Source organism: Ahaetulla prasina, chromosome 3, assembly GCF_028640845.1.
Source record: "Ahaetulla prasina isolate Xishuangbanna chromosome 3, ASM2864084v1, whole genome shotgun sequence".
Lineage (NCBI taxonomy): Eukaryota > Metazoa > Chordata > Lepidosauria > Squamata > Colubridae > Ahaetulla > Ahaetulla prasina.
Window position 1 is genome coordinate 109,383,348 of NC_080541.1, and position 11,548 is coordinate 109,394,895.

The window sequence follows — 11,548 nt, forward strand, 5'->3', positions numbered from 1 at the left end:
CGGTGACGAAGAGTTTGGTAGCACTTTTTCTAACTAACAAATTTATGGAAAGGCCTTCATGAGCTTCAATTAATAAGATTTTTTAGTTGGAAAAGATGTCACTAAACTGTTATGCTTCAGACAGTCATTTTCTGTATTCTAGTAAACACAGAGTTAGAATTGCCCTGGATAAGATTAGAGGTTACAGGAAGCCCTCAGAAATTTTGATGAAATGTCAAGAAAACCACTGAATGCAAATAAATTTTCAGAAAGGAAGAATAATTAATCATTGGTGTGAGGAAAAAGTACAATAATACTTGAAAATGGACATGTAAGCAATTACTATATATTCTTGAAATTCTAGGATAATGATACAAAGTTTTCTGGGACTTAGTAATGACTTGATCAGATGGAAATATAAAAATAAGCAAATCTTGAGGTCTCTACAAGCAGACTTTTTGTGTAAAATTACCCAAATACTAACCAATATTTATAATCAGAATCTAGTGATTTTGTGATGGTCCTGACAAACCTGCAGTTACTGTTTTGCCCAACACAACAAGGACCTAGAGATATAACCACAATAAAATCATTGTATATATTCAGGAGCTGTTATGTGATAACATAAAGCTTTGTTGACCGTATAGACTTGCACTATACCATTCAAAAGATTCCAAAGATATCTTTCACTCCACTTTCAAAACTTTATTTTAGATACATGAAAATCATCCATGGATCTATGTTACTCTGTTGTGTCTTGTCCGCTCTCACCGCAGCCGGGGTCTGCTTATCTGCTCCCGAACACAGAGGAATGTATGCCTCCCGGCCCCAGTTCTGGCTCCATGCCCAGACAAGCTGCAGAGGAGGGGGCACCTCCCGGTCCCAGCCCTGGCTCCATGCCCAAGCAGGCTGCAGAGGAGGGAGCATCCCCCGGCCCCAGCCCTGGCTCCATGCCCAGGCAAACGGAGCAGCTAGACCCCTCCCCCTCCTCCACAGCATGTGAGCCTGAGGAAAGTTTACTTCCAACAACAGCTGATTGGAGTGACCCTCGCATCAGAAGATTGGATAGGCGGAGGCAACAGAAGGAAGGGAGGGGCAGGCCTTAATGAGTGCTGAGTCATGGAGCCACACCCCATGGCCTATATAAAGGATCTGCTTTCTGGCAGTCTCTGAGTCAGGCAAAGTCGAACTTATCTTGCTGAAGTCACTTACTGGTCTCCTGCCTGCTCTGAGGACTTTGCTAGGACTTTGGGCAGAGCTGCAGAGGCAAGCCTGATTCGGATTTCCCTGACCCGGCCGTCAGCGGAGGAGTGGGACACAACATCCTCCAAAATTTATTTGACAGTTATAGTATGTCTGCCTTAAGTCAGAATTTTGAGTTTTTTCCCCAACTTTTAGCATGAAATCTTGATCTGGACCATGAAAGTTAAATTCCTTATTTCTGAAGTGAATCAGATTCTAGAGTTTTCGGTTTATTTATTCTGCAGACCGCCAAGCCATTTCAGACTATGATAATCACTGTTGGTTTGGTATGAAATGTTTTTGGTGATAGTAATCAATTTTATTTGCTAAATCAATGAACAATGTGCTTGATCCAGTTTTTCAAACTGTTATCAAGACTCAGAGCTGAATTTTCTTTCCAGAAATTGGACTCCTCTTGTGTATAACCCAAGAAATTATCCTTCTCATATTGTATAGATGATGCACAACAAAAGCTTCACCACTTAAATGTTTATCATATCCTTTTTAGTCAGATCAAATCTTTTTGCATGTCGTAGCATTTGATCATGTTTTTGTTCCATACTAGAAAACTAATTCCTGCCTATTATTTTCCTTTGGTTATGGATACAAATAAGTAGGTTACCTTCTGATGCATTAGTTCCTTCTGTCTATGCTTAAGAGCCATTCAAAGGCAGCTATTATACATGCTGCCTTTGCCAAAGGTGTATCACCATAATACATCTCCCAGGCAGCTGTATGGAATTTTCCACCTTTTTTCATTTATCACTATTTTATAGCTGTCTATACAAGCACTACTGTTTCCTTTAATAAAGACATTTGCTCTTGATCTTATTATATATTCCATTATGGAAGCTTGCTATCCTCTGATGTATGATCTCCAGAGATCATGAAAAATAATCACAAGTTAAATTTCAATAACTGGTTCTTCAGCCACTCTATGTAATCATTGTTACAGCGGTCAATTTGTTATCCCACCATATCAGTATTGGAACTGAAATAATTGCTATCTCTCAGGATCATGCCAGACTCTTAAAACATTCCTCAATGTTGGTATGTGCAGCCACAAAGCCTTATGTAAACTCATGTTACTTTAGTGGCACAAACTAAACCTTGAGAAAGGACAGGAAACCGGAATTAATGCTTTCAACGTCTCAGAACTGAGGTCCTCTTTGTAGAAAGTTGTCAGTGTTTCATTCCCAGTAGCATGTGAGAGGCAAACAGATAATTATTGTTCCTAAAATGTAATAGGCCTTATTAATTATGTAATTCCTTGTATGTGTGTAGATAGCATGTGTATCATACACAGTCTTCCTTTTTGAATCACAGTGAGTACTTCTATAAATGCATAATGAAGTGAATATATCCATATATGACTCAAGTAAAGAAGACTTATGTACACATTTCCCAACTAAGCTTGATGTAATTCATATAAAGTAGAATTGCAGAATTAATTCAAAATCTTTCTAACATTCACCTTGTGCTCATTTGCAGATAATAAAAACAAACAAACAGCAAACTGCTGAAAATTAGCCATTTAGAGATTATTTGTTTTTGGTTTAATATGAAAGCAAAATTGTCACATATTGATTATATTTAGCACATTCAGGGACAAGAAGGTGCACTTTTGGGGGTCAACTTCCGGACCTCCGAACCTTCCGTCGCGAGCTTAAAACACACTTATTCATCTGCGCAGGACTGGATTAGTTTTTAAATTTATATTGGTTTTAAATGGTTTTTATTATTTATATTTCTTTTTAATTCGGCTTTGTAGAATAAGTTTTTTAACTGTGGTTTTAGTCTGTATTTATATGTCTTTTACTTGCCTGTGAACCGCCCTGAGTCCCTCGGGAGATAGGGCGGTATATAAATGTGATTAATAAATAAAAATAAATAAATAATCCCCCTTTTCCAAAGGCCAAATAATATAGACACATTCCTTGCAATTATGTCAGAGCTCACTAGATTACTTTTGGTGGTCCTTTGTGAGATTGGAAGTTGAGTTGCAGCTCCCAGCTTCTGAAATAATGTCTGCTATACCATTTTGAGCAGATCTTTCTCCATATGCCCTCTGTAAGATTATTATTTCTATTAACTTATTAATATATTGTCTGACAAATGTGAAAGTATGCATCAAAGTATTCACAGTTAGATCTGACTAATATTGCTGTCCAACTGTGAATAAAAATTAAAATTGCAAGTTGCATATATCTGTCTTCTCAAGATCAATGGTTATTTTAAAATTTTGACTGCAAACTTGATAATGCCAGTTTATTTTTTGTATTTTAGCTTGCCATGTATAGTTTTGTATTATATACATATATTTCTTTTTCTATCTTAAATGTAGCTATGAAGGATATAGTATTTTGGTAATAAACAATTCAGAGCAGGATGCTTCTTAAATATCTTTCTAAAAGCTCTTTAATTAATTAAATTAAATTTCAGTGAGAGAGATTAAATTTGTATGCCACCCATCTCATTGTCCCAAGATTTGTGTTGTGTTCTCTGAATATTTTTTTCCTGAACTTCATGTAAGGTATACAACAGATAATGTATTCTTGATCTCTGGATTTCTTTTCTCAAATATACTTGAACTAATTTTAGATTTCCTTTCTTTAGATCCATCCAGCAATCCCTCAAATTCTTCTTCAACACCTATGGCAGGTTTTTCTGCAAACATTCAAGGAGCACGGGTTTATCTTCAAGGACCTGTTGGGACTCCCAGTTTTAACAGGCAACATTTTTCTCCCCATCCTTGGACAAGTGCTACAAATTCATGTAGGAGCTTTGATGGTTTGTCTAATTCAGCCTATGAGTTCTTATATAGCCTGTTCATATAGCCTTTTTGCTTGTTGTGTGATTTTGTTTGATTGATGAGGGAAACTGGCAGCTAAAAGAGAGATTTCTAAATAGAATTAAACTGTTATCCTTAAATCTGAACTGTGCATGAGATTGAAGGGCTAAAATTAAGGATAGTTTCAGGTTTTCCCCTTAGTATTTTCTGTCATACACAATTTGTAGTACTAAACCCTTCTCTGCAGTAAAATAAGGGGTAGTGCATTACTTTTCTCATATTGGTTATTCTAATAGTAAATTATACATTTGAAGGAAAAATCCATAGAATTGCACATCACTTTTAGTTTTTAAAGCTTTAATTATCCTGCAAAAAAGGATAATTTAAATATATCCTTTATTCTTTCAAAGACAATATTTGAATAAAGTAAGTCATTTATTCAAATATTGTGTTTGAAAAAAATAAAGGGTATGTTTACTTAAATTATCCTTTTTTTGCAGGATAATTAAAGCTTTAAAAATTAAAAGCAATGGGCAATTCTATGGATTTTTCCTTCAAATTTGGAAGTTACTACTGGAGGAAACTTAATCTTAAAGTTATACATTGAACCTATGAACTGAATCTCAAGTATCAACACACTTCAGATATTCTTGTCATTGAAGAATGTATAATTAAAGATATAATAACGTGAATCTGAAGCAATCTTTGGCTTGTCAACCACCTCTTCCTTATTCTCCTGTTTTGCTCAGTTATTATTCACTGACCAATTACAAGAAAAGGAGGGGTTAAAATCTGATATTACCATGCACAATCGTAAAGAATTGGTGAAGAGGAGGGGCATCTGTGCTAGCTTAGTCTACAGCCCCATCTGCTACTGGCATTGAAATTAAATCAAAACATAAAAGCATAACCCCTGAAATAATTCTTACAACTTTATTGCATAATAAAAGCTAGTTTAACAATAAATTGCACTGTGGAGACCTGTTCCATCCATTAAACAGCTTATCCTTATGTCTTCTAAATCAGAATTAAAAGGGTTTTTCTCATTTCTTTCAAAATGCTTCAGTACTAGCAACAGTTATAAAATACATATCTTTCCCATAAGGAGAAAATTAAATATTCTAGATAAGCCTTCATATTTAATAAAGCAAAAGAACTATTTTTCCATCAGGTGAATCACCTATTCCATCAGTTTCCTCGGGATCATCTTCTCCTCTTTCAGCTGTATCTGCACCTTCTAATCTGGGACAGCCAAAATCAGGGAGCACAAGTCAAGATCGAAAGGTGCCACCACCTATTGGAACAGAACGACTTGCTAGAATTAGGCAAGGAGGTTCTGTAACCCCTACGCCCCTGGGAAGCAACTTCACAGCTCCTGTAGGACACAGTGGCATCTGGTCATTTGGCGTTAACAATGTTTCAGGTGAGATCATATTTCAGAGGACGAGAAAGCTAATTTGGAGACCTATACAAGTAGTCCTCAACTTACAATCAAAATTGAGCCCAAAATTTCTGTTGCTAAGTAAGATATTTTTTAAGTGAGTTTTGTCCCATTTTCTGATCTTTCTTGTCATAGTTGTTCAGTTGTTCAGTTGTTGCTAGTAACAAGGTTGTTAAGTAAATTGGGCTTCCACATTCACTTTGCTTGACAGAATGTTGCCAAAGGCACGAAAATGGAGGGACACTTTGATCCCCACAATAGACTAATGACTATAAATGGAGTTAGCTGAGAGGGTTAAATTGACTTCTTTGTTTCTACTTGGAAACCGCTTCTGGACTTTGTGCTTGAGGTGGAAAAAATTAAACTTTGGTTTTAGGTTTACCGATTAGACAGGTTTGTTGATATAGATATTATTATGTAAAAGTAAAAAGTTGAGTTTTGATTTTACTATCTTATTTTACTGCAGCAGAGGGAGTCAGAAGTCAATGCTTTTTCTTACTTTTCCCTTCTTTTCTATTCTCTTCCTTTCCTTTTCCCTCTCCTATTTTTCCTATTGTTTGTTTTTGTATTTTTGTATTTTATACTATAAACTAATAAAAGTATAAAATTGAAAAAAAATATTTAAAAAAGAATGTTGCCGAAGGCAATTACATAATCCTGGGACACTGCAAGCATCTTAAATATGAGTCAGTTGCCAAGCACCTGAATTTTGATCACATGATTATGGGGATGCCACAATTATTGCAAGTGTGAAAAATGGACATAAGTCACTTTTTTCAGTGCCGTTGTAAATTTTGAACAGTCACAGAATGAAGTGTTGTAAGTTGAGGACTATTTATACATAGAGAACCAAAAATATCCTGAGGATTTTTAGCTTTTTCTGTAACTAAGATACAGTAAAGATGTTAATCATCTTTCAGGGTTTGATCATATTCACTTGCACCATCTCTTCCCAAGTATAAAAAGGTGGTAAAAATATCCCATAAGAGAATAGAGGAGTGCTCCTCAGAAAAAGAGTTGCTGAGGTGGATGAAGAAATATAATTGTACGCTTATTTAAGTTAGCACACAACTGAAGATGACACAAGGAAAAATACTTTGGGGGATGGAAGGAAAACCACATTTTGAATTTTTAGATATGGAAAAAGAAGGAAGACATTGTTTCTTTGAGGTGCAATAAAGTAAGATGAAGAAAGATCTATCTGTTGGTAGCTGGATTTTTTTTTTCTTGACTATTGCAAACATTTTCATGAAAGAGACAAATTACTATGTCTCTTAAATAGCATATGTGCTCCTTGGCAGAAAAGATTACTGCGTTGCTTTAGCAAAATCAAGCTGTTTTTAGCTGCTAGTATGAAATTCTCTGGGCAAAGACTGGAAAAAGTGACATTTCTATTTTCATAATAAGATTACATAAAAGGATTTTCCAGGCTTTTGTCCAATTTTTAATAAGTGCTTTTTTTGTCTTTTTAGAAGGCCTATCCAGTTGGTCCCAGCCTGTAATGGGAAATCACGCAGTGCATCAGCAACTCTCTGATCCAGGCACTTTTTCCCAACATCAACCAATGGAGAGAGATGATTCTGGAATAGTGGCTCCCTCAAATATTTTCCAGCAGCCTATGCCAAACAGTTTTGTGGATTTCTCTAAAGTACATTTTAGTGTATTTTTCAATGTATTTTAATGTACATTTTCTCACATACATGCTGCATTTTCTACAAAATTTCTACAGTAGAGTTAATAAGTTTCATTTCATTTCCATACTTCTTGCGAGAGTATTTTCATTGAAATTTTCTATCTCGGACACTTGATTTGAAAGTTTCAAAATCCTTGCACAATTACCTAAATAAATTTTAAACTTTTTCTCCAGTAATTATACTTAACAGTATTATTCTGTTTCACTCAGAATAGTTGCTATTAAATCAAGTTTAAACGGGCAATCAGTTTTCAGTGATATATGAGTTAATTCTAAGAAAAGACAATATTCAAATCCAAAGTGGGCAAGGATGCTCAGAAAAATAGGTGTGTATCTAAGAATGTACTGATGAGTAATGACCATTCATTGCTGTCCTGTTCCCAAAAGTGCTGCAATTCTCCAGAATCTGTTTAAATTATTATTAGAAATAAAATATAAGTTACAAAGGAAGCTTTGGAACCTTAGATTAAAGGAAGGAATTTGGGGATCAGACAAATAAACAGGACTTTATTGAGTTATATTAGTTTCACATAAATGAAAATAAATTGGCCCTATATGAAAAATGCATCTCCATCCGAAACAGGTTTAAAATGTATCTTTAAATTGTATGAAAATCTGGGGAATACTCTTATGCCTTTTTGAATGTTTCCTAACCTTTTAGAATGTTATAGACTTCTTCCATTGTCTCATTCTGTTGTATTGCAACAAATAGAAAATGCTTTGGAATAAGCTTCTATCTTTTTATCTTTACTTACTACTTATAAACAATTGTAGGCCAGGTTCTGTCCTGCTAGATGTAAATTATTACTCCTTTCCTGTTCCAGGGCCTACCAATTTCCATGTATGGAGGCACTATAATACCCTCTCATCCTCAGCTTGCTGATGGACCAGGTGGTCCTCTTTTCAATGGACTCCATACTCCAGATCCAGCATGGAATCCCATGATAAAGGTTGTTCAAAATTCAGCAGAATGTACTGATGCTCAGCAGGTGCAGTAATCATCTTTTAAGTTCAAACTTTTGTCTGAAATAATAAAATTGAACATGAGAGCAGAGATTATTTCTGTTTTCCAAGCTCATGCAAATTAGTACAAATTAAATGTGAGCCTATGAGATAAGAAACTGAGAGACTTTATAGACCAGTGGTAGTCAACCTGGTCCCTACCGCCCACTAGTGGGCGTTCCAGCTTTCATGGTGGGCGGTAGGGGTTTTGTCCGATACTGAAGCACTTTCCTTTTTTTTAATTTAATTGACTTTTTAAAAAAATTTCATAGCATTATTTAAAAACATTTTCATTAGGTTTTCATAAAATTCTCCGTGACAATTTAAATTTCTGAAAATATACTATTTGTATCGCCCACGCATAAGTTTAGTTCCCGTTACATAAGTGAAACCAAATGGTGCTATAGTGCGACCGCAAACAAAAGAGCCACGTCCCAGAATAGCTCGCACATCTCCCTCCATACCACCCAGCTGTAACAGACAAGCAGAACTGGTAGCTGGTGCCTCCTCCCCCCCCCCCAAATCCAATCCACGATGTGCGAGAGGCATGCGCAGATGACAATACACGGTGCAGGCTCTTTTGTTTGCAGTCGCACTGGTCAGTAAGCAGTTAGATTTGTGAGAGTGAGCATGAACTGGTGGGCGGTTAGAAAATTTTATTACTAACAGAGATACAAAAGTGGACAGTAGGTATAAAAAAGGTTGACTATCCGTGTTATAGACAATTCCAGCTTGATGCCCTTGCAGCAGTCCCTCTCTGTCAAACTTAGGAAGCAGGCATTGCCAAACCAGTTCTGATTGGTCTAGGTAGTCACTAAGAATCAAACCTGACTCAAAGACGTGCATGTGCCTGCGTGCACATATAGCTTAGATCATTCCAATGTGATCATTCAAATTAGATTTCTGGATAAATTACTGATAAATAATTTATAAATTATTTTATAATTTATAAATGATAAACTGATAAATTACTTTTAAAATGAAGTCATACTAAAGCGTAACAGCTGGTAGGAACTACTTAAAAGTGAAATATTACTTTATGATGATTAGATTTCTAAAATCTAGTCACTTTCCATAGTAACAGAGGGTTGGAAGTCTTCTAATCCAACCTCCTGCCCAAGGTAGGAGTTCTCAAACCATCTCGGGCAAATGGTTGTCCAATTTTTTCTTGAAAGCCTCTAGCAAGTGAGCACTCAAAACTTTGGAAGGTAAGCTGTTCTGCGTAATAGTTCTTATTTTCAGGAAATTCCTTCAAATTTCCAAATTGGTTCTTCCTTGACAAACTTTCACTCATTGCTTCTTGTCCTACTCTCAAGTGCTGTAGAGAATTAATCAACCCTCTTTCCTGTTGCAGCTGTTCAATTGGAAGGCTGTTATCATGTCTTCCCTCAGCCTTGCCTTCATTAAGCTAAAAATACCTAGTTCCTTTAACCATTTCTCATAGGATTTATCCTCCAGACCCTTTATCATCTTTTTTGCTCTTCTCCGCACTTTTTCTAGGGCCTCAGTACCTTTTTTATATTGTGCTGACCAGATCGGGATGCGAAACTCCAAGTATGGCCCCACCAATGTGAAATAGAGTGGTACTATCACCTTCCGTGATCTTGATGTTATCCCTCTGTTGACACAGCCTAGAACTGCATTAGCTTTTTTGACAGCTGCAGCACACTCATACTTAAGCAGTGCTGCATCAGGACACAGGACATCCCTCTCATAGGCTCTACCGTTAAGCCAGGTGCTGTCTTATCCTGTACCTTGGTTTTTCCTGCCTAAGTGAAAAGTGACCTTACTTACCTTGCCACTGAGTTGCATCTTGTTGGATAAGGCCCAATATGTAAGTCTTTCAAGATCCTTCTGAATCTTGAGTTGATCTTCCAGAGTGTTAACAGTTCCCCCAGCTTTATGTCATATGCAATTTGATGAGTTCCCCTTCTGTTCCTTCATCTAGATCATTTATGAAAATGTTAAAAGTGTACTGGGCCTGACAGAACCTTGAGAATTCCAACTGCATGCTTCCCTACATTTAGATATTTTTTTCTTTGAGAACCACATGCTGAGTGCAGTTGATCAGCCAACTGCAGATCTATCTGTTGGTGTGGTATCTATCCCACACTGTTCTATCTTGCCAAGAAATAGGCTGTGTTCTACTTTTTCAAATGTCTTAAATATTAACTACACTGTATTCATAGCATTTCCTTGGAGTTTTGAATTGGAATCAAGCTTAATTAAGCTAGGTGCTTAGGTTTGGGATCTTCTAATTGTAATTTTCTTTAGTTCTTTGCAGTGTTGTTCCAAGTATTCCATGAAATTAATACTCTTGTTTTATGTTGTTTTTCCCATTGTAGATTTGGCCTGGTACTTGGGCACCTCACATTGGAAACATGCACCTCAAATATGTCAACTAATCTAGGAGGGCCTATATTTCCTTTCCTTTTACTTTTTTTAAAACTTTGTTTGGAGAAGTCTCTGACCTTGGAAGAACTTGGGATTTTTTTTAATGTGCCTAACTAAACTATTTTTTCCACTGTGGGCTGTTACAAGGGAAACTTGTTAGCCCATTGTTATAAGAACAAAATGAGTTACCTATTCAGCTGATTCTGTTCTCCAGTTAGTTTAGCCATTTTGAACTCAAATCGGATAAAGCTAGTGCTTTTGGCTAAACACTACTGAATGCTACTTGTATGCAACAGAGAACTAGGTGATTACATGATTTCAACCTTTTAGGGTGGTAAATACATGTATAATTGTTTACATACTTAAAAGGAAAATGTTGAGTAAATTTCATGTCGTATAGTGGCTCTACTTTATGTAGCCTGTATTAATGTGAAATATTTACCTGAATATTCAATAAAAAGATGAACATTACAAGATTTTGTGTACTAATCTTAATAATATATTGATTGAATGCTAATACCCAGTGGTGTTGCATTTGAATCTGAGAATTAAAACATTTTACTTTTTTAACCTGGATAAATTAATATAATATTCACAAATTTCTTAAAGGCTTTCCCTCAATTCATCACTGTTAATTATATTAACAATTATTGGATCTTGCTAATTGAAGTCATCAGATTGAACTATGAGTAAAATATATGCAGAAGTCCCTCTTTGTTTAATAACATAATTCTAATGAAAGCATTGTTATATTCATCAGGAAAAGATGAATAAACAGGTACTCAGAACACTGAAATATTTCAGATTAAGGTGCTTTTGAAATGAAGTAAAATGACAATTATTTTAAAATATTTCTCATATTCATCTTTTTAAAAAGCTCAGTTCATTTTATTACATGTAGACCACTACACAATGTTTACACAGACATGATGCAATCCACTTTACAGTGAATTCAATGTAGCTGCAAGACTGCCATGGCAAAAGTAATCACACTGTTAGATTTCGA

At 35.7% G+C, this 11,548-nt stretch overlaps 1 protein-coding gene across 5 annotated transcripts in view; it reads left to right on the forward strand.

Moving 5' to 3' along the window:
* The window catches only part of ANKHD1 (ankyrin repeat and KH domain containing 1), a 159,810-nt gene extending 148,792 nt beyond the window's left edge, over nt 1-11,018 (forward strand). For 3 of the 5 annotated variants that reach the window (XM_058178201.1, XM_058178203.1, XM_058178205.1), the window contains 5 exons: nt 3,838-4,011; nt 5,184-5,435; nt 6,926-7,101; nt 7,971-8,135; nt 10,494-11,018. In XM_058178201.1, coding sequence (XP_058034184.1) covers nt 3,838-4,011; nt 5,184-5,435; nt 6,926-7,101; nt 7,971-8,135; nt 10,494-10,553 — 827 coding nt within the window. In that variant the 3' untranslated portion in view covers nt 10,554-11,018. The remainder of the gene's footprint in view (nt 1-3,837; nt 4,012-5,183; nt 5,436-6,925; nt 7,102-7,970; nt 8,136-10,493) is intronic. The other 2 variants (XM_058178204.1, XM_058178202.1) reach the window with 2 other exon arrangements.
* The last annotated feature ends 530 nt before the right edge of the window (nt 11,019-11,548 follow it).